Here is a 26,733-nt window from a genome sequence, read left to right on the forward strand (position 1 = left end):
TTGGCGTGTCCTCGGTAGCCGATGAAGCTAACGTGGCAAGAGAGTCAGCGTGCTTGTTTTGTGACCGGGCTACCTGGGATATTTTTACCGTTCCAAACTGACCGATAATTTGCTTTGCCGTACTTAGATAAGCTTTCATTCGGGGGTCCCGAGCCTCGAAGTCCCCAGTGATCTGATAAACAACCAGTCGAGAGTCTGAGTAGATCTCCACGTCCTTTGCGCCCAGATGCAATACTGCCCTCAACCCGGCCAGTAGGGCTTCATATTCGGCTTCGTTGTTCGAGGCTTTGAACCCCAATCTAAAGGAGTGTTCCAGTCGTATACCCTCAGGGGTGATTATGACAATACTAGCCCCGACCCCCATAGCATTTGATGCGCCGTCCACAAATAACCTCCACGGCCGAATCTCCGCACTACAGATTACCTTGCCTTCATTCTTGGGTGTAAATTCTGCGATGAAATCGGCGAGAACCTGTCCCTTCACCGAGCTTCTAGGTCGGTATCTTATGTCAAACGATCCCAACTGAGTCCCCCATTTGGCAATCCGTCCTGTGAAGTCGGATCTCTTCAACAGTGACTGCAATGGATACTCGGTGAGGACGAACACTGTGTGTGCCTGGAAGTAATGTGGTAACTTCCTCGTGGCGTGCACCAGGGCCAAAACTAACTTTTCAAGAGGCAGGTACCTTGTCTCGGCATCGACCAAGGTTTTGCTCACGTAATACACCGGCATTTACACTCCCCGGTCCCTTAGTAACACAGCACTTACGGCATGATCGGTGACTGCAAGGTACATAAACAGATCCTCCCCGGGCTCCGGGGCCGTCAACCTCGGCGCCTTTGCCAAATATTCCTTTAGTTCTTGAAAAGTTTCTTCGCAGCTTTCGTCCCATCGAAATCCCTTCCACTTTTTCAGAAGCTGATAAAACGACCGGCAGCGATCGGCAAACTTGGAGATAAATCGGTTCAGGGCGGCTAACATTCCAGTGAGCACTTGTACCTCTTTGGGATTGCTTGGTGGTTTGAGGCGGTTCACGGCTTCTATTTGATCGGGGTTAGCTTCTATTCCCCGAGTAGAGATCAGATATCCCAGGAACTTACCAGCCCCCACTCTGAAAGTGCACTTCTCGGCATTCAGGCGCAATTTGTGCCGACGTAGTATCTCGAACACTCCCCGAAGATCTTCGGTATGCTGTGACTCAATTCTGCTTTTTACCACCATATCGTCGATATAAACTTCAACCGTGCATCCAATTTTTTCTCGGAACATTCTCGTCATCATTCGCTGATATGTAGCCTCGGCGTTCTTCAATCCAAACGGCATGACCTCGTAGTGATAGTTCGCATTCGGGGAGATAAATGCTGTCTTTTCTCGGTCTTTGGGCGCCAGGGCAATCTGGTGGTAGCCCTGGAAGGCATCTAGGAAGCTCATCCTCGGGTGCCCGTATGTTGCATCTACTAGCTGGTCAATCTTGGGCATCGGGAATGGGTCCTTGGGACATGCCTTGTTCAAGTCTATGAAATCCACACAAACTCTCCATTTCCCGTTCTTCTTCTTCACCACGACAGTGTTTGCCAACCACTTCAGGAAGAATATCTCCTTTATGGCTCCTGCCTCCTTTAGCCGCTGTACCTCCAGGTTTACTGCATCGACGTGTTCTTTTGACGCTCTTCTCGGTCTCTGCTTCTTCGGGGGGAATAATGGATCCACGTTGAGTCTGTGGACAATGAATTCGGGATCTACGCCGGGCACTTCATAAGGGCTCCATGCGAAAACATCTATGTTGTGCAACAGGAACAACAACATCTCTACCCTTTCCCGGTCATTCATGCTTGTACCTATCTGGAAATATCTGTCAGTATCTGGGAGAATTCTTACCTTCAGCACCTCCTCAGCAACGTCCGCCCCAGTTTCCCCCGGGGGTTTCTGTAATTGCTATGCAGTCTCTTTCTCGGCATGCTCAGCCTGACCGAGCTGCTCCTTTTCCTACCTGACCGCGGCTACAAGGCATTGCTTCGCCACCTGTTGGTTCCCCCTTACCTCTGCAACTCCATACTCGGTAGGAAATTTTACTTTCACGTGAAGGGTGGACGGAACAGCCCCCATGGCGTGAATCCACGGCCTTCCCAGGATTGCGGTGTAAGGTGCGAATGATCGGACTACTATGAATGTAACTACAACTCCCTTGCCTTCCATGTCCACTGGGAGAGAGATTTGCCCCTCGGGAATCACAACTCTCCCGTCAAACGAGACCAATGGCGTGTCATACTTCGCCAAATCCTGGGTCTTTAACCCGAGCCCTTCGAAGAGGTCCGGGTACATGACGTCAGCCCCGCTACCTTGATCAATCATCACCCTCTTCACCAAGAATCAGCCTATCCGGGCTGTCACCACCAAAGCATCGTCGTGAGGTTGGATCGTCCCTTCCAAATCATCTTCTCCGAACGAGATGGCCAACCGTCCAACTTTCTTTTTCTTCTTCGATGATTCTCCCTCCGCGCAAGCCACTGTCATTACCCTTTTCGCCGTTGCTGCTCTTCTTGGTGCGGCATGGATGACGTCGATTACCCCCAGGGGTGGTGGAAGGGGGTTCCTTTTCTGTTGGGCCCCCTGCCCGGGTTCTCGGTCAATGGAATCTGCTACAAACTCTTTCAGGTACCCTGCCTTCACTAGCTGTCCGAGATGGTCTTTTAATACCGTACACTGCTCGGTGGTGTGCCCCTTGTCTCTGTGATAGGTGCAGTATAGGTTTTGGTTCCTCCGAGATGGGTCGCCCCCCATTTTGTTCGGCCATCTGAAAAATGGCTCGTTCCTGATCTGTTCCAGGATTTTGTGCACGGGCTTTTTGAACACCACATTAACCCCTTCGATTTGCACCTCCGGTTCCTGCATTCTGAAATCTCTTTTCGGCTTTGGCGGCAAAATGCTTTGCCGAGATCTCCTCGTAAAAGGAGCTTTCCCCCTGCTTTGCAACCGGTCATCCTCCAGGCGTTTGTACTCCTCTATGTGTTTCATCAGTTGCCTCATGTCCTCCGGGGGTCTTCTCGTCAGCGACTCCCGCAATTCAGAATCTTCGGGGAGCCCCATCCTGAAGGTGCTTGCCGCAATTTTCTCGTTTCCTCCACCAATTTCGTTGTAGAGTTCCCAGTATCGGCTGGCATAACTCCGAAGGGTTTCCCCGACCCTCATTTTCATGGAAAGCAATGCGTCGACCGGCTGTTGCACCCGGCTGCATGTTACGAACCTGCTGCCGAATTCCTGAATCAGCTCGGCGAAGTTGTGTATAGAACCTTTCCGCAACCCATTGAACCATCTCAGTGCGGTAGAGCCGAGACTGGAGGGGAATACTTTACACATCAACGCATCGTTGTGCGCATGCAAAGACATCATGTGGATGTAATGACTGACATGCTCCACAGGGTCTGTCCTCCCCTCATAGGAATTGAATGATGGTCGCGTGAATCTGCTCGGCATGGGTGCCCGTTCAATCTCATCGGAGAATGGAGACCGGGCTGCCATCTGCAGGGCTCTGCTCATGGAGTCCATTGCGGCGTTGTGGTGCCGCCGCTCGTCTGGAGACTCTGATCCTTGGTCATCATACCCATGCGATCGGGAATGGTCCCGTCTACGACGTGTCTCCAGGGAGTGTCGATGTGACTCTTGGGAGCGTGATCGGTCTCGGTATTGTTGCGTAACAGATCGGTTGGAACCCTTCTCGCCCCGGTTTCTCCTTGGTTGGGGGTTGCGGTTCCTTTCGTGGCGCCGATCCCTTGCTTCCAGCTCCAAGTCCATTACCAATCTGCGTAACCGCTCCAGCTCTCGGTCTCTATCATCATACTGCCGATGTGCTGAGACGCCTGAAATCGTCCGGTGTGTATGGGCCGATCCTTCTCCCAATCCGGACCTTTCCTCTCCTCTTGGATGCTCCCTATCCTCCAGCCGTTTCTGCCTTCTCTCCCTCCACGTCGATCCCCGAGAAGATCCTATGGAATTGCTCAGAACATGCCCTCCTGAACGCTCCTCATACATTCCTTTCGTTTGAGTCTCAGTCGAACCACGGCTTCGTAGGAGGGCCCCACGGTGGGTGCCAATTGTAGGAACCAAGTACAAGACTTCTGGGCCTTAGGTTACTTGGGCTCACAATTTATTTGTAGTGGGCTTAAGGATTTCCTTCAATGGGTTGTTCTCGGCAGAGAGACTCAAAGCAACACTCAATTTATACTCTCTCCTTGTCTGTTTTCTCTCCATTTTTCTGAACCCCTTCTTCTCCCAACTTTCTTCTATTTATAGCTAAGGTTAGTGGGAAGATTATGATTACAGCCACCGTTAGTGCTACTGGAGGTCCAATATTATCTGATTAAAGTGGATGTTTAGGTGAAAGGGCGGTGCAGCATTTATGATCTTGGAACTTGGCTCCATCTTGACCGACTATGTTCGGCAACTCAGTTCCCTGGGAATATCACAATTTCCCGGGAACAGTTCGTATATTTGACCGAGAATGTTTGTCCGATCACCTCTCGGAATTCAATACCCTGCGCTTGTTCGTACATGAAGGAAGCTCCAAGAAGGGCGCAGGACGGCTGGACCTTTGCCCAAGGCTGGTATGGGACTCGGCCCAGGGCCTGTGTGGGATTGGGCCCAGGGCCTGTATGGGCCTAGGATCTCAGTGCCGTACAGTAACAGATTTGTGGTTCTTTAGTTTTGAATTGGCAAAAATGCAAAATTAACCCTCTAACTTTCAGTCTTTTTCATTTCAGTCCTCTAACTTTCAGTTTTGTCATTTCAGTTCTCTAACTTTCAATTGTTGTCAATTTAGTACTCCGTTAAATTCCAGTTATGTACTGCCGTTAATTAAGCCAAAACAACGTCGTTTTGACTTTTTTTTTTATAAATTCGGAATTTAAAGAAATTAAAAAAAAAAAAAAAAAAAGAGAGAAAACGTTTAGGGGACGTCGTTTCCCTTACCTGAAATCAAAACCCACGCAACGAACTACCACACGCACACGCATGTGGCTACCTTAAATCAAATAAATCAATGAAGGCAGTGGACAAAGAGGCCTTGGTGAAGAAGAAGAAGGTGCAGAGAGCTGAGATGGAGAGGAAGATTCTGAAGATGCTGGACCATCCTTTTTTGTCTACGCTTCGCGTCGAGTTCGAAGCCTCCCATTTCTCTTGCATTGTCATGGAGTTTTGCTACGGCGGTGACTTGCATTCTTTGCGCCACAAACAACCCCACAAATGCTTCTCTCTCATTGCATGGGTTTTGATTTCAGGTAAGGGGAACGAGGCCATCGTCGTTCCCCTAAATGTTTTTTTTTTTTTTTTTTCTTTTTAATATCAGTTTTTTTTTTTAATTTTCTTTAAATTTTGAAATTTATTATTATTTTTTAAAAGAGCCAAAACGACGTCGTTTTGGCTCAATTAACGACATGACATAATTGGAGTTTAACGGAGTACCAAATTGACAACAATTGAAAGATAAAGGACTAAGATGATAAAACTGAAAGTTAGAGGACTGAAATGAAAAAAAAAAACTAAAAATTAGAGAGTCAGTTTTATATTTTTGCCTTTTGAATATATGCTTGCCACAAAAAAAAAAAAAAAAAAAAAAAAAAAAAAAAAAAAAAAACCCTAATTATTTATAATAACAGCTCTAGTTATCATAATAACAGCTATAAATCAAGCCGCCTGTCTGGGTGGTGTAGTTGGTTATCACGCTAGTCTCACACACTAGAGGTCCCCGGTTCGAACCCGGGCTCAGACAATATTTTATACATTAGTTTTTGCAAAGTTTCTATTTTTTTTTTTTTGAGAAAAATAAAGTTTCTACTTTTTAATTTTTAATATTCATTAATTTTTCATTAAAAAAAACTATCTAATCTTAATCTAAGGATAAGTGATTATTATTCTTAAATTGGAGTAATTATTTTTCCTTAAAAATGTACTCTTATCAGATTCTTTAGTAAAAGCTTATAATTAAATTTTTTAAAAATAAAAACTTAATTTAAAGGCCAAATCACGTTTCTCAGTACTACTTTCTCAAAAAAAAAAAAAAAAAAAAAAAGGTTTCTTAGTACTAGTAAAGCCTCCAGCATTCTTTTTTCACAGTGAAAGTATATCTCCTTCCCTTTTGCCTTTCTTCTCCAGCAGATTCTTCTTCTTTCTTCAGCCAAGCGTATACTCTTGTGTTGGTTGTAAAAATTCTTCTGTCTTCCAATTGCTAAAATCATTTAGATTGTTTTGGAGCTTAGGTTTTTCCATATCGTTTTTATGAGAGAAAGTTGGGTTGATTTTGTGAGAGAGAGAGTTGCTTCCTGACTGAAGAAAGAAAGAGGAAAAATAATAATCTTTTATTCAACCGGGGATTATTTTAATGGTAATTGCTACAGTGTTCTCTTCTTCAAGAAAACTACTGTGGCTCTAAAAAAAATTTTTAGAGTTAGAGAGGCTGTTGCTACATAACATATTCTCACTCCCCACCTGGGTTTTCATTTTCCAATGAATATTCAAATTCAAAGTCTTTCATTTCCCACTCACACTCTCACGCCGGCTCCTCATATTATATTCCCTTCTTTCCCTCCCCCATATTCCACCCACCACTCCACCAAACTTGTGTCCAAATCTGGGTTTTGCAATTCACTCAAAAGGGTGTCCAAATCACCCACTGGTTTGAAGAATCTTGGTGGTTTGGTTAAGGTCAGATGTGGTGGAATGGCACAAAATAATGAGAATGATGATGATGGGTTTTACATGAGGAGGTGTGTGGAGCTTGCCAGGAAGGCAATTGGGCGTACCAGTCCCAATCCCATGGTGGGTTGTGTTATTGTCAAGGATGGCAAAATTGTTGGTGAAGGCTTTCACCCTAAAGCTGGACAGCCTCATGGTGAGGTAAAACCCACTTTCCTCTCTCTTTTCTCATGTGCAATAAGAATGAAAGATGGTTTTGTGTGTGTGTTTTTTTTCTTCAGATTTGTGTGTTTATTTTTTGAGCATTATATGTAATGTAGGTACTTAAGTTTGTGAAAACTTTGTGGAAATATTGTTTTAGCACTTTGAAGGTGGTGATAAAGGCTCTAACTTGTAGATTGTCTAAGTTTGTGAAACGCCTATTATCTATTTTTAGTTTAGTTCGACCTTAAAACTCTGTTTTGCATGGAGGGAAAAAAAGAAGACTGTTTGATAAGCATGTTTGGCAGTTTGGGTAATTCTCTACCAATTTGATAAACTGATTCTGAACTTATGATTTGTTTTGACGGTAAGAGATTTTGAATGTGCTAACGTAAAAATGGTTATGCATTATTGTATTTTGGAATAAGTAGTTTATAAACAGTTATGTTCTTATGGTATTTGTGTTGGGTTATTACATGCTACTATACTAAAGGACCTAAACTATGTCAATGAACTCTGGCTCCAAAGTCCGTTCCTCCTATCACAACATTGGATGGAGGTGGTAAGTCATGAATTCAAAAACCATTAGATGCTTACTTATCAAAAAAAAAAACCATTAGATGCTTGTGAAACTTACTAATCAAAAGATTACTACACTGGACTATTTTGCAAAAACATTTACTAACATGAGCTACAAATAAAATAAAATTTCTATTACTTATATATATATATATATATATATATAAAAGACAAATCAAATAAATGAGCCTTAAATCTATTCTTTTAGCAGTGTTAATCCATTTGTCAGGTAGCCTTAACCTGAAGTGACCTTATGAAACAATGATTGCAAATTAAAAGAGTAAAATTTTTCTCTCCATTGCAAGACTAGTTAACCAGTTGTGGGATGCCATAGCTGTCATTGCAAAAAATCAATGTTCACTCTAAAGAGGGGGATATATATATATATATATATATAGAGAGAGAGAGAGAGAGAGAGAGAGAGAGAGAACATTTGTGACCAGGAAAATGTTGTCATCTTGTAAGTTGCATAGAAAAGGTTCCATGATAAGGAGAAATATAACTTACATTACAAGCACCAGGTATGTTTCATCAATTCAGTTAAGGGCCACTTGGTTTATGGGTTACTAATGGTGAAAAAAATAAGCAATATAGTTTATGGGCTTATTTCTTCAGATTTGTAGTTTAAGGTAGTAAATTGGTTTGGAGAAATAGTTTAGTATTGTAAAATGTAATTTACCATTCATGTATATCTAGAAATTCAATGTTATTCTCTGAAAAATGATAGAGTTGGAAATTAGAGAGAGAATTATAATATCTTGTTTATGTATAGCCTTTGCTGAATGTATGAAGTCAAGTGGTGAAATTTGCAGGTCTTTGCTCTGAGAGATGCCGGGGATTTGGCTGAGAATGCAACGGCATATGTGAGCTTGGAACCATGTAACCACTATGGGAGAACTCCTCCCTGCACTGAAGCAATGATTAAAGCCAAAGTAAAAAAGGTAGTGGTCGGGATGGTTGATCCAAACCCAATAGTGGCTTCAAAGGGACTGGATAAACTGAGAGATGCAGGAATCAATGTGACAGTGGGCGTGGAAGAAGAATTGTGCAAGAGGCTCAATGAGGCCTATATCCATCAAATGCTGACTGGAAAACCTTTTTTAACACTCAGGTAAAGTTACCACATTTTTTATATAATAGAAAGAATGCCATTGATCGTTAAATGTTTTTATATCTATTTATAGTCATACTATTTTATCTTGGTTTTTTTGTAAAACCTTTAATTTTTTTTGTTAAAAAATGTTGCTTGGGTGTTATTATATTTTGAATTTTCTTGAAAACTTGCTGTTCTAGCTTTTATTCTAAGTAAATATAAACAAAAATGTATTCCATTTAAAGAACTCTCTGTGACCTGCAGATACTCTCTCTCAGTTAATGGCAATGTTTTAGATCAGCTTGGTGAAGGAGTGACAGAGGCTGGTGGATACTACTCACAATTGTTACAGGAGCATGATGCAGTTATACTGTCTCCCACACTATTAATTGATAAGCTCTCCATTCCGGCATCCCAAGAACCTGGAGCCAAGCAACCCCTTTTGATTACAATAGCAAGAAATCCTAGTCCTCTGACCAGAATCCCAGCTCTCTCCACTGAAGAAACTGCTAATGTGATTATCTTCACTGACAAAGAGATGGATGTAGGGGACATAACAGCTCAACAGGGAATTGAAACAGTGGTTTTGGATCAGATAAATCTGAATGCAATTCTGGAATATTGTAAGCGCCAAGGTTTTTGTAGTGTTTTGCTGGATTTGAGGGGGAGCTTTGGAGATCTTGAAGAGCTTCTAAAAGAGAGTATTAAGCAAAATTTGTTGCAAAAAATTGTGATGGAAATTTTGCCAATTTGGGGTGGAAGTGATAGTGATAATGAGAATTTGCAAGTGGCAATTAAGAGTCTGGATAGAGGACTAAAAGTGAAGAATTTACAACCCATAATCTCTGATAAGAAAATAGTGCTAGAGGGTTATCTTTAATTAAGTGATTCTGTGATTGGAACTCGTTGCAGACACAACATAAGTGCTACAGCCAAAATTTTGAATAATGGCCATTTTGTTCCGGCACAACTATGTGAGCTTTAAAAACATATTTCAATGGCATGTTTGTAAATATTTTGAAAAATTGGACCACACATTCTGTCGTAAACAACATATCTTGTGTTTAGGTTTCTAAAAAACTGTTCTAGAAAAATGGTGTCAAACACACATTTTTTGCATTATATTAAGTTGCCTAAAAATAGTTTTCCAATCCAATTTTTTGAAAACTATTTACACTGTTTGAAAAAAAAAAAACATCAATGCTCTTACCAAACATGTTATTTATGAGTTTTTAATATTTTATGAACTTTTGTGCTATGTCTTTAAATGTTTTAAATCTTTTTATGAATTTATCTTGGTCAATGAGATGACTTGACTCTGGATTTCTAATAAAATTATTGATATATATCGTTATAGACTGATATCCAAGTATTTTATTTTAGTAGTTTAACCAAATGGAAAATTTTATTATATACTTGCTATTGCATGTTCCACTTTAAAATAGTGTTTTTGAGGTTGCAAAACATGATTTTAGTTAAGGCACACAATTTCATATTTTTAACTAAAATTGTTTGTGACAGTGTGTAGGTAATTGTATAATAAAGAGTATGTGACTATTATTACTCTAAATCAAAATGGTCCCTAACTTAGAATTCAAGATATTGACTATTACAACAGTAAAATCTCAAGTTGTTTAGGTTTTCTTTCTTTTTTTTTGCCGTCGTGGAAATTTTACCTAAGATTCCATTTTACTACAGCTTATTTGGTTTTAACACCTCACTCTTGCTTTATTTATCCATTTTTTTTAATTAAAAAAAAAAGGATATCACAGTCCTCTAACCTCAAAATGTTGCCCCGGCTAGCTTTACATGTTGTCTTTCTTTGCATTTGTATGCAAAGTTCTGTAAAATGATAACACAGGGATATGAACTAATTATTTTCGTACGAACATAAAATGTGCACCACAACCGCAATTGAATTTAATCCTAATAGACACTTAACAAAAAAGAAGAAGAAGGAATTTAATCCCAATAGACAGTAGTAATAGTTAATTGTGTTGACAAACTTTACCTGACTAAGAATGCTTGGTTTGAGGCTTGCCTCCCTAGTTCACACATTGCAAACATGATTAGAAATTGTCTCCATATTAGGACAAAAAATGACAACTTCAACCTGCATATATAACCATCATCAAAATACAAAGAGAAATTTAATTGACTAGAAAGGGATTTGGATGGCGATTTTGGTTCAAATGAATTTAATTGCAAGTGCGATGAATGGTACAGTGGTTTGACGAGTTAGAGAGGTTTTGTCAATTTATAGAAGCTTTTTAAAGGGTCAACGAAAGGATCATAGGACTGTTGTAGAAGCTTTAGGAGGAATATGCTGGTGGGAAATTGGCAGCATTGAAGTTATGAAAAGGACTAAAAGTGAATATCTTATAGCCAAGAGCCTTTGTCATAGCATTATACTTTTCTTTAATGAGAATGATTGCAAGGGTAGGATGCAAATGTATATTCTCCCAACTTGTTTTCAATTGGTCTAGTGGAAATCTCTTGAAGATGAGGTGACTGAGCTCTCATATCTCATTCTTTTGGTTAGGAAGAATAGGGTGATTTAGCCCTCTTACATCAACATCTTGTCCTTCATCAAGATAAGAAGTAGAAAAGAAAACAAAAACTTTTTTTGATAAGTACTGTTAGTATATGTACTTTGACACTATCTGAGTCATCTAAAGAATCATTCAACATAGAAATGCAGAGCAGCCCAAATTGGTGATTAATTCTATCATCAAAACAAGTCTATTATATACATATGAAATAAGAAAACAAATTTCATGGGAGTAAATAATTTCATATCTACATACTTTGATGCTAAAGCTCAACTATAATGTGCGATTTATATGACAGATGATGCGTGTAATTAGCCACCAGCTCCGCAAACAGGGAAATATATGGGTACCATGCCTAGTAGCCTAAATTGTGAAAATAAAAATGAGCTTCCCATCAACCTAAGAAGTAGGACGACCATTTGGTGAGTGCTCCTTAGAGTGGCTCCTCATTTTTGCAGTCAACTGAGCTTGAATTATTTTGTCGGTTGCGATTGCTTCCTGAATATTATTGTGAACCAGCTTGCAAAGCTCATCCAGTGCCAGCATTGGAAATGGCTCTTCAATAAGAACACCAACCTATAGAAATCAATTATCATCATATCAGAATATGGAAACTGTATTTTGTTTGCAAAATATTCAACCGCTTGTGTAGCCACTTGGTGACACAAGGTAAATACATGTGACAGTTTCAACATTTTTAATTCATTTGAGAGAGAGAGAGAGAGAACATGTAGCTGAACCACTATACAACTTCAAGTTAACAAATTTTAACCCCCCCACCCCCACCAAAAAAAAAAGAAGAAGAAAGAAGACTTGCATGACTGAAGACCAATTGCTAAAGATTAAATAAAAAAAACATGTGCCTTGATGTAGACTCCCACTTTTTTCCATTTGTCTTATTAATAGTCATATATGGGAATCCTTAGCATCCATTATTTCTAACTTCATAACTAGGAAGACTGAATTTTTAAATAAAAAAAGGGGGGGGGGGGGGTGTGGGGGAAGCCAATGGATAAAACATAAGACTTGCGATAATTTGTTTCTCATCCATGACTCCCAATCCTGACTAACATGAGCCTTCACTTCTCTTTTTCATTTTATACCAAAATTGAAATTCATTAATGGGTTTATTTTCTTAAGTGCCCTTGCCACATCAGTCATGTCAGGGATGAACGATTCAGTCATAAAACAATGGAATTTTCTATAATAATGAGAGTAGAAATACTGGGAACGAGCTTTTTTACTGAGTAGAAAAACTAGTCAAAAAATCCAGATTTGGTCTTTATGTTCAAAATAATGGAAAGTGAATATCACATGAGAATAACTGAATAAGGATAAAACCATTTCTTCCGGGTCAATTTCAAATTTGAAACATGTTTGTTAATTGTATATTTCCTTAAAGTTCTATGATTCAAAGTAGTATTTCCTATTGCTTTACTAGCACACATATACAAATACAATCACATGCATAATAAGGCAGACAGAAGCAATACATACTTCTTCTATGCAGAACAAAGAAGCCGCACTCATGAAAGTAGCGGGAATCACGATCCAATGGCAATCATCCCAGAGTATGATAGGAAGAGTGAGATGCCAGAGGACTAGAAACCTTGAGGTCAAGCGAGTGTAGGACAGGGGGATGGGGATACCCAAAAGTTGTTCACAAACACCAATTCCTTCATGGAAACCAGAGATCTTTGACTCCTGCATTACATTTGGAAAACTACAACCTGAATAAAAAAAATTACACAATGCACATAATTTTTGTAGTTTTGAGCATGTATTGGCATATAGAAACATTATAGTTTTAATGTAAATGTTTCAGGAAAGCTTCAAGAATGTAAAAACTGCATAAATGTCTCTACTTGATACCGGTGACTTTTGATTCTTCATATTCAGCAGAGTAAGAATAAAAAATCTGCCAATTTTACACCTGATTGTCTATAAATTTTTTTAATTTAATTTACACTACTGTGTAACCATTATCCAACTTCTTGGAATGGAATAAAATAACCAAAACAAAACAGGAAAAGCCCTGGGATCACTTTTGGAAACTCTTAGATAGCCCAAGAAGGGAATTACCAGTGCATTTCTCCTTGATTCCTCCAACTTTAGCATCTGGAGGCTTTGAGAGATGAACTCAATGATGCAACGTGGCCGATGCTTTGAATTGAGTACTATTGCCAGATCATCTACTTCAAGCACATTCTGGAGCTCTTGCCTAACATCTAGGCCATAAACCAAATGACACTGCACTTAAACTGTTCACATCAGTAAGTTTGTATCACCAAGCTAAACCTGACCAAATCACATTCTCCAAATTACAGAAAGGAAAAAAAAAAAAAAAAACATTGAACCTTTTCCCAGCATATCATATTACTCAGGAAAAAAGAAGAAGAAGAAGAAGTCATCACTCATCACAAAACTCTCATTCTCCATTTTGTTGCATCAGTACATTACTTGCTTCAAAATTCAATTTAATAGACCTTCTAATTAAGTACAAATTCAAATACAATCACTTCTTTCCCTCACTAAGCTAGAACAGAAGCAAAATACCATACCAAAAATAGCAAATTAAACAGAGACTGTCCATCACTAACCTTAAGCGCAACCGGAAATGCCATAATGTACTGCAAAAGCGCCTTCTTGAGCGGCGCATTGACTGAATTCTCAACCCCAGAAATCACCTGCCTCGCCAAATCATTGGTCCCGGCAATCACCTTCATCCACGCCTTCCTCCCCTCTTCAAACCTCGAATACGAAGCCTCCGTCCTGAACACCAACAACAGCGCCAGCGCCGGTGCTGTCAACTGGTACGGCAACGTTGAGGCCCTCAACACTGGGAAAAAACCCGGCAACCAGTGCAGCGACACAGCAGAATTGTAGCCTGCAATTATGGCCGCAAAGGAAGTGAAGACGATCACCGGAGGGAACAGAGATAGGATCACACGGGAGGAGAGGCTCGACGAGACGTGGCGCCAATGGCGAAGCGAGCTCCTATGTTGAATCCAGTTCTCGTGGTTGTAAAGAGTTCGTTTCTTTCGCATTCCTCGCTCTTTTATGTGGTCGGCCCAGTCGGGTATTGCGTGGAGGATTGAGATAAGGAACTCAGTGTCAGAGGAGGAAGGAGGAGGAAGTGGGGAGTTTGAAGAGGAGTGGATTTTGAAAGAGAGGGTTTTGGGTTTGGAGTTGAAAATGGAGGGAAGGGTAGTTGTTGTTGTTGGGTGTGGTTTGAGGAAAATTTTGGGGGTGAAGTTGGAAGAGAGAGAGAGATTGGAGATGGGTTTGATAGGGTTTGTGGCGGTTTGAGTCATTTGTGGGAGTTAGGGCTTTGAAGGAGAGGCAAAGAGAGAGCATGTTAGGGTTTCAGAGAGACTTAAAAAAAGACTGAGTGAGTGAGTGAGTGAGAGGGAAGAGAAGGGAGTAGATGGGTTAGTTGGAAACGGTTATTTTGTGATGGAGGTTTTTACACATGTTCAAATGTTTTTTTTTTTTTTTTTGGATAAAAATATGTAGTCAACATAGGTATAAAACGACTGTCGTTTTTGTCTCTTGAAATTTATTAAAAATAAAAAATAAAAAGCAAACAAGCAAGAAAAACTAGTGAACTACAAGTGTGTCACAGGGAGGTAAATAGCTCTCTCTCTCTCTCTCTCTCTCTCTCTCTCTCTCTCTGTGCAGCCGCCATTGCAAAGAAGTCGTTATTTTTAGTGAAGAACGTAATGTCATTTACAACTCCAATGTATTCCAAATGTTTGAAAGTCCTACCAACCTGAAGTGATTTAAAACAATTAATGGTGATCAATTGTGGTATCCATAGCGATTTGGAATATGTTGCATGGGTCTCTCGTTGCTCTTTGTGGAAGTTTTCCTCTATACTTTTGTGAGTGGTCGTCCCTTCCAGATATTTAGCTTGGAAAGTAGGTTATTTGCGTAGTCTTTTTTGTATCTTATTGATAGCAACGAGTTTTTGTTTGGAAATCTTATGCTCTTTTCTCTGTAAATGAAGAAGAGTTCTTTATCATAGGGTTGTGGTTGTGTTGGTCACCTCTTCATGTTTTCTAGATTATACTATTCATACTCGTAAATATTTTCTTAGCAATAATATTTCGATCGATTTCATTCAAAGATTATATATATATATATATATATATATATAACACCCTCAATTGATTGAATTCTCAATTTCTTTATGCGTGTCGTTAGATTCAATACAAGTGTGTTTAATTTGGGATAAATTCTGCCTTGTTAGTTAAGAGGCTAATTATTTATTGTTTGCAATGTCAACCGATCCGTTAACAAGGACAAAAAATTAGATACCAAATACAATATGCATTGAACAAATTTATAGTTATGGCTCTCACACAATTAACTGTAAACCCCCACAAAAGCGAGAGCTTGCATTGGGCATGACCTTTTATATCCCTTCAATAAACTCGTGAAAAAAAAATGTCACATTGGGGATGAAATCTCCACAAAACAAGGTCACAAAGAGATATTAGAAGAAATTAACTAGATCAAAGTAGTAGTTCTTGCCACAACAGGATCAGTAAGAAGAGCTTTGAAACCCCTCAGTACCACAACACAGACACAGAAAATTTTGTGGAATCAACTTGTGAAGACCATGCAAATGGGTCCATCTCCTGGTGGCATATCAGGGACTTCCTATTTTTTTGAAGTTGCAACCCACAACCACAAGCACTAAAAACATATCAGATTTTGGCAGGGCTCAAGATCTTCACATGCTTTTCTTAGATTGAGCGTGAGCTATTTCCAGGTTCCATCCAAGCTAGCTTGGAGAACATCATTTTTTTTTTTATATAATCAATAATACAAGTATATAACCATCCATCATGCAAAGTATTTGATTGCAGCAAGAGGCCCAACAATATGAAATTTCCAAAACAATAAAACGTGTGTTAAAAAAACTAGGTCCCACATTACAACTTTCAAAAATTCAACACAGGTTGTAAAATCCTTACTCAAGTCTATGATATTCCTATACAAAGTGAACTGCCCATCAATTAAGAATTTTCCTTTGCACTGTTGGATCCCAGCTTCACCATTTGGTTCTCTTGAAGTTACTTCTTTGTTCCAAATATGAACTCTTTCACAGTGTTTTCTGCTGACACTATCACCTTCTTAATCTGCCATTGCAAATTTGTGTCATCACAAACTCCAGAAGATACCAATCTTTATCATAGTATGAGTATGAGTTAACCACGCTACAATTAAATAGATAAATCAATTTCTTGTCAACAATAAAAGCAACCACATACATTATCTTTTATTAGCTGAAGGATTGCCTCAGCAATATGGCTATTACTCTACAATATGGAACACAGGGTTAACTTTCTGGTCTACACTGTTGTACATGCTCTACTTACTATTTCATGAATATAGATTACGCACTGATCTAAATTTTTCAACTTGACAAATAAAAATCCAAAAGTAATCCATAGTTCTCTTACTTCTTACCCCTAATGCAGTAGTCAAAAGTAATTTTACAAAAGGCTAAAAAAAATCACCTTACAAAGAGTCCAGAAAAATTAAAAGTGTATAACCCAGAAGATTGGGTGTTTGTATTTGTGCAAGAATGTGCATGCACGCACACATACTTATTATTCTGGTCAAATTGAGGATAATTTTTTTTTTTTTCCAGCTGAGTAACATTTCTTATATGCCAGGATGAAACTTTGCAATGCATTCTCCACTGCATACAAGGAAGAAGAAAAAAAGAGGAGGGCTGGGGGCCAATTCTGCTTCTTTTTTTTTTTTGGGGGGGGTTTAAGTACTATGCTTCTTTTTCATATGCAAATAGTTTCTTTACAAAAAAATTTCTTTAGACAAACATGCTACACACAATAACCATTTTGCCAATTCCCTGGTTTTCTCTTTAAATGTAAATCCTTCCACTGATTTGTGTCTTCATAGAACAGAAACTGCTAAATCTTATCCCAGAAAAGATGTTCTAACGTTAAATTCTAAAACTATGTCCTCTACTCCAAGACTATGTTTTACCTACTAAGAACAGGTCATATCTTTCATCCTATGCAGGATTGGTAATAGCATCAATCACACTTAAGCACACAAGCTTCTTCGAACCTAGGCACAACAAGAGTGCTTAATGAAGTAAAGCACACATTTTTCAGATATGATGTATAACAAGTAATAACCTCTAATAGAAAGATCCATAAAAAATAATTAAAAAAATTAAAGAACTCGATATAGTAATATATTTTTTCTGTAGGCTCAAATGGATAGTGCAAGTGCACAAAGTTTGTTAGTTCAAATTCTACACAAGGTACTTCAATTTCTTAAATTTTTTATATGGTAATTTGAAACAATTATCAATGGACTATATGACTTATCTAGTCATATAAGTTTAATCATAACATTTTATACAATTCTCATGTACTACATAAAAATACATAGCTGTGATAGCTATGATCAAAATAAAGTATACGGTTCCATAAAAATAAATCTAAAAGGCGAAGACCAGAACAAGAAAAGTACATAATCCTCGTTTGAGTCCTTTGATATGTAAGCAAAAAATTGTGTAGTACAACACCTTAGAAGTTGTGTTGGTATAAAAAATCAAATATCCATGTAATTCATTTAAGGTCAAGCAGTTAATTTAAATAATTCATATTTTTGTAGCCAAAACAAGATTAAAAATAAATAAATAGAAAAAAAGAAGTGCATATCCAAAATTTGTACTTCTTTAGTAAGCACCAGAAAGCGTGCTTTGTTATTCTTCAAATAGCATCAGAAAAGCATGCCCAAGGCATGCTTCAATAAAGGAGCTTTAGTTCGGCCAAGGCCAAGTAAAATGCTTGGACCTTTGGGATTTGAGCTTTGAGCTTAGATGTTTAGGCAGAACACTAATACTCTATAGATCACCATGCTTCTTTCTACATTTACCTTGTATGATCCTCCCCTCACCTGGGTCTTCATTGGACATAGCCAAATCATTAGAATAACCTCCTACCACCTCACCCCTTGTATGGACGCATCCATTCTAACTCCACACAAACTGTCTTTGCCACTTGTTCACCTTAGCACTCAGTTTCTCTTTTTCTGAAAAATGTAAGATTCTATACCACAAGGCATGGCTAACAATAATTGAAGCATTGCAGTCAAGTATTCTATAAAGGCCAGGTGCAGAACCCCCAATGTAAGCGTATTGCAATCAAAGTATTCACATTATGATGAGAATCAATATGCCAATAAAGTCTAGCTAAAATAGCACCGCATTCCCTTGTATGGGCAAGGTGGAGGGTGAGATCAGAGGGTTCAAGATCCATCAGGTGCGTGTATAACTTAACAATAGACAAATTATGATAGAAATCAATATTATCTTTTTATTGACTAAATTGAGCAAAGGGAAGATATCTTACTCAGCCAATATATACCAGATTTTGCAACAAACAATCAAAGAAAAATTAAAATTAAAAGCAAAAACATTTGTAATTAAGTAAAGGAAATTAAGAAATGAATATGATATCAGATAAGAAAGCATTCAAGATATAACAAGATAAAGGAAATTAAAGAAAACCCACATCACAAGCTTCAAAATTTAACCATCCAAAGGCATTTGCTCCATTTGTATGCTAACATATTCTAGAATAGCATACGTCCAACAGCCCAAAAAACCCAAACTTTTTTTTTTTTTTTGTTGTAAAGTCTCCCATAAAGTTTCCATCTCTTTTTTCCTATAGATTCTTCACAACCAACTAGACCCTCAGACTAAAAACAATAAGGAAATAAGATAAATGATTTAAGGAGAGAAACACACATACAGGGTCGAGAACATTGGGTTCGGAGCCATAGTCAGCAGTCAAAAGAAAATAGGAAGCAGTCAGAGTGGCCACCATAGTTGTCCTTCTCACAAGCTTGTCTGTCTGTGGGTTCACCATGCTTTTTCTACTTCAACTTTGCACATTAAAGACCGTAAAAGAGAGAGAGAGAGAGAGAGAGAGAGAGAGAGAGGGTTTTAGATAAGAAGAGGATTTTGGAAGAAGCTGGGTTTTAATATCAGAAACGACCTCGATGTGTGTCAATATATCATTGGTCTCTCTGTGACCGTGAGAGACTGGTTTGAAACTTTAAAAAATTGCACAGCAGTTAAACTTAAAAAATAAATAAATAAAGGGCCCAACCGGGTTCGAACCGGTGACCTCTTGATCTGCAGTCAAATGCTCTACCACTGAGCTATGGACCCTTGATTGTGGCTATCATCTTCCATTTTATTTTATAAATAAGCTTATAGCTAATTACCTCATACCAAGTCTAAATTACAAACTACATCTCTAAATTTAAATTAATTTAAATTTTACATCCTGAAATTTCAAAATTTAGATTTTATCCCTTGAATTTTTATTTCGTTTGCATTAACAGCTCTTTTATCCATATATTCTATTAAGTGTCACATAAAATTGTCACATGTGTTTAGTTTATCCAATAAAATCATGCCACATCATTTTTGTAGCATTAAAAATGACATCACATCATTTTATTGAATAAACTAAATACAAGTAGCAAACTTATGTGGCACTTAATTAAAAATATGGACAGATAAGCTGCTAATGTAAAAAGAATTGAACTTTATGAGGTAAAATTTAAATTCTAGAACTTTTTAGGGTGTAAAACTCAAACACTTCCAAATTTTAGGGGGTATATTTTGCAATTTAGCCTTCTTCTTCTTCTTCTTATTATTATTTTAATTCAAGATACATTTTTCATTGTTAGAAACATCACACATTTAAAAGATTTCCTCCTATTTAAATCCTTCAATTTTAAAATGTAAGACACAAGACATTTGAAATAGACAAATAGTTTTAATAAATTTATGTAAATCACATAAAATCAAATAAATGCCACGTGCCTTATATCATACTAAAAATTCGAAGAAATTGAATGATTTAAATGGAAGGGCATTTTATCCCACACCAAGCAATGTCATTAAGATACAAAGCTTTTTGCTCTTAACTAATGTTCTAAAATTGGATTGTTTAAAAAACCATAAAATGAAAAAGGTTCTTGAAACGAGATAATATAGAGGTTGGATTGCTATGATGCAATAATTGATTTTATATTAAACATAATACAGATAAATAAATAAGGGAACAAATAAATACATTAAGTTCCCTAATATTGAAGCTCCAAAATACACAAATTAGTTAATTTAAGACCCCAATTTTTTTTTCTTTTCTCCAAAAAAAAAATAGAGACCACAATTTTTTTTTTCTTTTTTTGGTGGGGGATGCAAAAACAGTGTTAAGTGTCTCGGTCTTGATAGTATGATTTTTGTATTCCCCCACCCACCACCTCCTCCTCACCCCCCCCCCCCCCCCCCCCCAAAAAAAAGAAAGGAAAAATATAATCATTTTACAAACTTATGGAACTCTAAAGATCAAATTGTAAATTAAAGAAAGATCCTAAATTGGATTGTTTTAAAACTTTTTAAAGATTTCATTTCTACTTTGAAAACTCTAAGCAATCAATCTTTTTAAGGATTTCACATCTACTTTTAAAACTCGAGCAATCTTGTCTTTCCAAAGTTTTGCCATACACCACTGGTATGAATCTTGGTGGCTTGCGATGGTCATTATCTCGAAAGAAGTCGAAAAGATATAAATAATATCTAATTTCATCACTAAGAACTTTATAACTCAATTGACACTTCTTGATGTTAAAAAAAAAAAAAAAAAAAAAAAAAAAAAAAAAAAAAAAAAAAAAACAAACAAACAAACGTTTAGGGTTCAAATCTCATCCCCCAATTATCAAATATATGCATAAAACAAAACATTAAAAGAAAAGCCCATGCATCAAAGCCGCTTAAGGAACACTAACGAAAGAAATAGGGGCGCCTAGAAAGAATATTACAGAAACAGACAGACAACAAGAAATACTAAGCTATCACTTCTGCCGATCCCCATGACAACTTAGTTGATCCTAAAATATGCAACAATAAAATTATTACATCCATTGGGGTAGGTTCTGCAAAGTTTCAGCTGTCAATGTTGAATAAATTAGTGTACACACGCACGCATGCGCACACGCACATAGACTCCTTAAGCCAGCTACAGTGTGAAGGGAATTACTTTATTGGATTCCTCAATCGAAATGTTTCTTTCGTTTCTCCATAATAGGCCGGTTCCTTGGCTGAATAAGTGACAAAGTTCCAGCCAAAAGCTGATCCTCCAACAATGTGTATCCCTTGACTTCGACCATCTTCAGCCCGCTGCTTCTCAGACGGTTTTGAAAATACCCTATCTGGTTGAGGCTGCTCTGTTGTTGGTTTAACATCCTTGGGCTGCTCTTGTGGTTTTTGACCATCCTGGTTTTGGCCTTCTGGCACATTCTTATTCTTACCCAAGGAAGCTGTTTCTGCTGTGAACTCCTTGTGTAGTTCCACCAGAAGCTTCATCTCTGCAAATTGCAAAGCAAATCTCATGAATCAACATAAATTACATTCTTCTTGTCCACCTTAATAAATAGCAACAGGCAACATCTCAAGGACTTGGTTCTGTCATCAGGAATCTTAGATTCTATAATTGCTGGAAGTGAATGGGCACAAGAAAGGGTGCTGCCTAAGAAACTCAGGACAGAATATTCATTCTCTATGATCAGTAATTCTAAGTCATGAATAAGACCAATGGCTCTTTAGTATGGATGCAAATCCATCTCATTACGCTATCAACATTAATTCAGGGTGACAAACCAGCTTAGATTTCAAGATCTTCAGCCAAGCCAAAATGAATAAACCTTTTCATTTACATATCTATTGTGCAAAGATAATTTAAAAGAATAATTTGATGATACTAATTTGGAATAAGAGAAGATAAAGTACTATAATTACAGAAAAAAGATAAAAATGTGATGCCTAAAAGATTGAGACTGGCACACAAAATGGAAGATGCCTCTATTAACCTTTTTACATGGAGTTAATGTTTAGGTAACCAAATTGCACAAACACAGGGATGATTCTGTTCACCTGTGTGAATAACATAGAGAGTGTTTTGATAAGCTTACGTTCTCGTATTTCATCAGCTGCCTTGCATTTCCGAAAGTCAGGGGTCCGGAGAGCCTTCAATATGATAATCAAAAAAATAAAAATCAGGCCTATCATGATTGATAAAATCTATCACACAAATGAAGCAGTTCCAAAGCACTCTCATGTCGCCAACAGTGGCTATATCTCAGATGAAATGTCAGGAACCTTAAATTCCTTTGATCATGTATTTGTTATCCCACAATGAAAGAAAGGAACGGGGAGAAAAATCTCAGGAGCACTTGACAGCTCAATTCATCCATGCACAATCTATTGTAATGAATGTGAGAAAAATCCAAAAGAAATAATACACAGGTCACTTTAGAGCACAGTGATGGGGGAAATGGAAATAGTTAACAACACTATAACTACACAACCATTAGTCAATGCAGCCATGTAAGCAATTACAGGAAATGATGATGATTAATTACAAAATATAGGGGAAAAAAAGAGAATATATACAAAGATTAAAGCTTTTTCTTCAAGAGCAATGCCTAAAACCAAGATACTTTACAAAACATCAAAGTTATCCACCCTACTGGTTAGAGAAATTAACTTTTATACCGTATACACGATGGGGATTCTCTTATAATGCATAACCAAAAAGCATATAGACTGCATTTCAAGGTCAATGTACAATATAAACTGATAGATCCCTTGTAAGCCTTGGGAGAACTTTTATACACACTGTGTACAAGCAATTTCCTCTTATCAATAGAACTCTGATTACTCGTAAGCCTTGGGAGAACTTTTATACACACTGTGTACTTAAGCAATTTCCTCTAATCAATAGAACTCTGATTACTCGTAAGCATTGGGAGAACTTTTATACACACTGTGTACTTAAGCAATTTCCTCTTATCAATAGAACCTCTGATTACTCATCAAAATAATATACATATGTCATACGTGGTTTAAAATTTGAGATCAAATTACCAATCTTTTTGCTGTTTCCAAATAGGCCTTAAATCAATAATTAAGCATACTCTAGGGTACTATACCATAAATCATTTCATTTTCTTGAAGGCTGCATCAGACGGTAATAACAAAATTTATGCCAATGAATATTATACCATACACACAACACAAGCCAAACAACAACAAAAGAAGGAAAATAAACTCTACTTCCTCAATCCTCATAGTGTTCCAGGTAAAACATTATAAGCAGAATCTCTCAGTAACTAAAAATAGATCTTTTTCCTTCACGTTTCATATATATCACCAGAGCATGCCTACTGCTAGTTTAGATTATAAGTTCACAGCAACCAAAAAAAAAAGTTCAAAAATTTCTGAGAATTTTACCAACTTTCAGCAGTTTTTTAATTCATCAAAATTTACCAACTTAAGGTTCTGCACACGATTAGGAAAGACACCTTACTGTGATTATAACAAGACTTTCCCATGTCATTCCTAACCTCAAATCCCATGTCAAGCAACTCTAAGCCATTCACCAAAAAAAAAAAAAAAAATTAATATAACAAATAACAGTGCCCGGATTACCTTTTTCAAAAGCACATAATTTTAACATAAGAAATGTTAAATTTTGTACAAATTCCCACAATCCCACCTCTTACTCATAAGTACTAAAAAGACACAAAACATTACAAAAAAGGAAGAACAAGATCACATCATTATACATCAAGAAAAGAAACCCAGAAACGAAATTACTAGAAAACTTCAATACAATCACAAATCCTGTACCCAATTAGTGCCAATATGTACTTAAAAGAGAAAAAGGAAAAAAAGAAACACAAACATGCATGAGACAAGAAACCCAGATATGAAATCACACAATATCTTAAGAACTAACAGTAACTCTAAGTAAATTTGTAGCTTTGAGCAAGTGGGTATGAAGAATTTCACCTCGAGAAAATGAGGACGAAGATCCCTAAGAATAGAGCGCATCTTAAAGTAGTTGGAGTTCTGGAAATGAACACTAGTAGTAGTGTCTAGTGGTCTCTTCTTGGACTTGGGAGGAAGAGAAGGAGGAGGATTTGGAGGGGGACACTGGGCTGTGTTTGGGACTTGAGTCGGAGTTGGAGTTGGAATTGGAGTTGGAGTTGTTGTTGGTGTTGGTGTTGGTGTTGGTGTTGGAGTTGGCGTTGTTGATGGTGTTGGTGTTGGCGTTGATGTTGGTGTTGGAGTCGGTGTTGATGTTGGAGTTGGTGTGGGAATTGGAGTTGGAGTTGGTGTTGGTGTTGGTGTTGATGTTGGTGCTGGTGCTTGAGTTGGTGTTGGAGTTGGAGTTGGTGCTGGTGTTGGTGTTGGTGTGGTCTGAGATGCCGCAGCTTCTTCCATTGTTGATGTCTTGTTTGAGTTCTGAGTTCTGGGTTGAGTTCAACTGTCGAAGTCGATCCCTAAGGCCAAATACAGGACAGGGGTGTTAGAGCATCAGCAGTGGGGCTTGTATATGCCAAATGTTAGGAACATTTGGCATTTAAGCTCCAAAACTACTCAACAATGGGAAGGCTATATGCAATATGTCATTCTTAAATTTGGGATTTAGCTACAGTACCATCTCAAATGTAAGATGGTACTATAGCTGAATGGTATAAAAAAAAATAATTTTTTAATACTCACCAACCGTTTTAAACCCGGTAATTTCTCTCTCCTCTCTCATTTTTGCTCTTTCTTTTCTCTCTCTGCCTTCTCTGTTTCTCATCCCCTCTCTCTCTCTCTCGCCATTTTGAAGCTACTCTTTTGGAGCTCACGCCAAATCACCAAGCCAGATCGGAGCTCACGCCTGATCGGATTTATAGATCGGCGTGGTGGCGAGGCTGGTGGCGCGGCTGCGATGGGCGTGGTGGTTGGAAGTCAGCGCGGTGGAGATCGGCGTGGAGACCGATGTGGAGCTCGGCATAGAGACCGGCGTTTGGTGGTGTTGACATGGTGGCTGGTTTCTGGGTTTGGTGGCCGGCGTTTTGGTGGGTTGAGTTGCTATGGGTTTGCTGGGTTTGGGTCGGATTTGGGTGGCGTTTGGGTGGTGTTTGGGTTGGCGTTGGGTGGTTGGATTTAGGTCCGGTGGTTGTGAATTTTTCCGATGGGTTGGGGGATTTGTTCCGATGGGTTTGATGGTGGGTTTCGGTGTTTGCTGGGTTTGTTTGGGTAGAGGGTGGGTCTCCACCTTTTTCCGATGGGTTTGTTTGCTGGGTTTGTTTCGGTGTTTGTGAATCGTTTGTGTGTGTGTGTGTGTGTTGGCGGGTCGTGGTGGAAATGGAGTTTGTTGGGTTTGTGTGTGTTGGCGGTGTTTGTGAATCGTTTGTGTGTGTGTGTGTTGGCGGGTCGTGGTGGAAATGGAGTTTGCTGGGTTTGTGTGTGTTGGCGTGTTGGCGGGTCGTGGTGGAAATGGAGTTTGTTGGGTTTGTGTGTGTTGGCGGTGTTTGTGAATCGTTTGTGTGTGTGTGTGTTGGCGGGTCGTGGTGGAAATGGAGTTTGCTGGGTTTGTGAATCGTTTGTGAATCGTTTGTGTGTGTGTGTGTTGGTGGGTCGTGGTGGAAATGGAGTTTGCTGGGTTTGTGTGTGTTGGCGGTGTTTGTGAATCGTTTGTGTGTGTGTGGAAATGGAGTCCGATTTTTTTGAATCGGTGTGGATCGTGGCGGGTCGTGGTGGGTTGTGGTGGCTCTGGGGCTGAGGATCGGCGGGTTTGGAGTTTTGGGTTAATCTATGGGTTTGATTTTGATTTTAATTTTGTTAATCTATGGGTTTCTGGGTTTGGATGGCCATGAGTTTGTGGCTGGTGTTTCTGGGGTTTCAAGAAAACGAATAGTTTGGGTATGTTCTTCGTGGTGGTGGTAGCAGCAGTTGGTTGCAGAGGCTATTTGGGTATTGGGTTTTTGTTTTTATTTGGGATTAAGGATATATTATTTTATTGTGTAAAAATATTATTTTAATGAGTAGGATAGGAAAATAAAAGTTGGGATGTTGGGTATATTGAAAAATGGTATGGTATAAGTAATAAAGTAACTTTTTGGGATGGTAAAATAAGATAAGATTTGAGATCCGGATGTGGATGCTCTTAGGCTCACACACTTTATTTCTTTGTAAGTTTGTAACGGACGTTACTTCAATTTTTTAAAGATTTATTTTATTTTATTTTTGGAGAAGAATTCCTTTAAAGATTTTTAAAAAGTAAACAATTAAAAATATTGAGTTTTTTTTAAAACAGTTATAAATTAAATTCAGCTCATTCAAAAAAAAAAAAAAAAAAAAAGTGCAACAGCATTATGTTTGTGTTTAAGAATTAATATAGTTTGAGTGTTTAATTCGTAAATCTTAAAAGTTCAATTTTTTTTTTTTTTTGAAATTAGGGCTAAATTGTCTTATTTTGAAAATTCAAAATTTAAGTTATTACCTTTTGAAATTATAAAGTTTGCTTTGTATTTCCTAAATTATAAAGCTTAGAATATAATTTTTTCTCCTCCTTCCCCGATGAAAAAAAGCTATATATATATATATATATATAAAAAAAAAAAAAAAAAAAAAAAAAAAAAAAAAAAAACCCTTGTTCCCTGTTGAGATGAGAAAAGTGTTTGTGTGTATTTAAAAGTTGTTATTGTAGAACCAA

At 38.1% G+C, this 26,733-nt stretch overlaps 4 protein-coding genes, 1 long non-coding RNA gene and 2 other non-coding genes across 9 annotated transcripts; 2 read left to right on the forward strand and 5 right to left on the reverse strand.

The window, feature by feature from the left end:
- Positions 1-5,691: 5,691 nt before the first annotated feature.
- On the forward strand, positions 5,692-5,765 carry TRNAV-CAC (transfer RNA valine (anticodon CAC)). Its single transcript has one exon. It is a non-coding gene; the product is annotated as a tRNA-Val (tRNA).
- A 295-nt stretch (positions 5,766-6,060) lies between these two features.
- LOC126696928 (riboflavin biosynthesis protein PYRD, chloroplastic) lies at positions 6,061-9,596 on the forward strand. Its single transcript, XM_050393693.1, has 3 exons — positions 6,061-6,889; positions 8,281-8,579; positions 8,826-9,596. Exons 1-3 carry the CDS (start codon positions 6,500-6,502, stop codon positions 9,439-9,441), a joined length of 1,305 nt encoding a protein of 434 aa, XP_050249650.1. The 5' UTR covers positions 6,061-6,499; the 3' UTR covers positions 9,442-9,596.
- Positions 9,597-11,257: 1,661 nt separating this feature from the next.
- LOC126696929 (UPF0187 protein At3g61320, chloroplastic) lies at positions 11,258-14,528 on the reverse strand. The gene is made up of 4 exons (XM_050393694.1): positions 13,714-14,528; positions 13,196-13,363; positions 12,611-12,817; positions 11,258-11,689 (listed from the first exon to the last, which is right to left on the reverse strand). Exons 1-4 carry the CDS (start codon positions 14,425-14,427, stop codon positions 11,513-11,515), a joined length of 1,266 nt encoding a protein of 421 aa, XP_050249651.1. The 5' UTR covers positions 14,428-14,528; the 3' UTR covers positions 11,258-11,512.
- Positions 14,529-15,950: 1,422 nt separating this feature from the next.
- LOC126696931 (uncharacterized) lies at positions 15,951-19,207 on the reverse strand. Of its 3 annotated transcripts, none has more exons than XR_007646117.1 (2): positions 18,912-19,207; positions 15,951-16,260 (listed from the first exon to the last, which is right to left on the reverse strand). XR_007646117.1 is itself a non-coding variant. In XM_050393695.1 (2 exons), the coding sequence occupies exons 1-2, from the start codon at positions 19,030-19,032 to the stop codon at positions 16,195-16,197; spliced, it is 183 nt and encodes a 60-aa protein (XP_050249652.1). In that variant the 5' UTR covers positions 19,033-19,176; the 3' UTR covers positions 15,951-16,194. The 3 variants fall into 3 exon arrangements, 1 of the variants encoding a protein (XP_050249652.1); XM_050393695.1 differs by having other exon boundaries at positions 18,916-19,176; XR_007646118.1 differs by having other exon boundaries at positions 16,202-16,338; positions 18,912-19,054.
- On the reverse strand, positions 16,896-18,905 carry LOC126696932 (uncharacterized). Its single transcript, XR_007646119.1, has 2 exons — positions 18,038-18,905; positions 16,896-17,218 (listed from the first exon to the last, which is right to left on the reverse strand). It is a non-coding gene; the product is annotated as an uncharacterized LOC126696932 (long non-coding RNA).
- Positions 19,208-19,265: 58 nt separating the features above from the next.
- TRNAC-GCA (transfer RNA cysteine (anticodon GCA)) lies at positions 19,266-19,337 on the reverse strand. The gene has a single exon. It is a non-coding gene; the product is annotated as a tRNA-Cys (tRNA).
- A 1,586-nt stretch (positions 19,338-20,923) lies between these two features.
- Positions 20,924-24,592, reverse strand: LOC126696933 (uncharacterized). Its single transcript, XM_050393696.1, has 3 exons — positions 24,033-24,592; positions 22,151-22,205; positions 20,924-21,547 (listed from the first exon to the last, which is right to left on the reverse strand). The coding sequence occupies exons 1-3, from the start codon at positions 24,465-24,467 to the stop codon at positions 21,216-21,218; spliced, it is 822 nt and encodes a 273-aa protein (XP_050249653.1). The 5' UTR covers positions 24,468-24,592; the 3' UTR covers positions 20,924-21,215.
- Positions 24,593-26,733: the final 2,141 nt, after the last annotated feature.

The sequence above is a fragment of the Quercus robur genome, chromosome 8 (genome assembly GCF_932294415.1).
Source record: "Quercus robur chromosome 8, dhQueRobu3.1, whole genome shotgun sequence".
NCBI lineage: Eukaryota > Viridiplantae > Streptophyta > Magnoliopsida > Fagales > Fagaceae > Quercus > Quercus robur.

Excerpts from the sequence above, each read along its gene's own strand:
- LOC126696928 (XM_050393693.1), top strand. The coding sequence starts at position 6,500 with ATGAATATTCAAATTCAAAGTCTTTCATTTCCCACTCACACTCTCACG. Across the intron at positions 6,890-8,280 it reads CTGGACAGCCTCATGGTGAG|GTCTTTGCTCTGAGAGATGC; the intron begins GTAAAACCCACT and ends TGAAATTTGCAG. Across the intron at positions 8,580-8,825 it reads AAACCTTTTTTAACACTCAG|ATACTCTCTCTCAGTTAATG; the intron begins GTAAAGTTACCA and ends TGTGACCTGCAG.
- LOC126696929 (XM_050393694.1), bottom strand. The coding sequence starts at position 14,427 with ATGACTCAAACCGCCACAAACCCTATCAAACCCATCTCCAATCTCTCT. Across the intron at positions 12,818-13,195 it reads AATCAAGGAGAAATGCACTG|GAGTCAAAGATCTCTGGTTT; the intron begins GTAATTCCCTTC and ends AATGTAATGCAG. Across the intron at positions 11,690-12,610 it reads CTTTGTTCTGCATAGAAGAA|GTTGGTGTTCTTATTGAAGA; the intron begins GTATGTATTGCT and ends TGATTTCTATAG.
- LOC126696931 (XM_050393695.1), bottom strand. The coding sequence starts at position 19,032 with ATGGTGAACCCACAGACAGACAAGCTTGTGAGAAGGACAACTATGGTG. Across the intron at positions 16,261-18,915 it reads AACCCAATGTTCTCGACCCT|ATTAAGAAGGTGATAGTGTC; the intron begins GTATGTGTGTTT and ends TTGCAATGGCAG.
- LOC126696933 (XM_050393696.1), bottom strand. The coding sequence starts at position 24,467 with ATGGAAGAAGCTGCGGCATCTCAGACCACACCAACACCAACACCAGCA. Across the intron at positions 22,206-24,032 it reads TTCGTCCTCATTTTCTCGAG|GCTCTCCGGACCCCTGACTT; the intron begins GTGAAATTCTTC and ends ATCATATTGAAG. Across the intron at positions 21,548-22,150 it reads AGCTGATGAAATACGAGAAC|AGATGAAGCTTCTGGTGGAA; the intron begins GTAAGCTTATCA and ends TGCAATTTGCAG.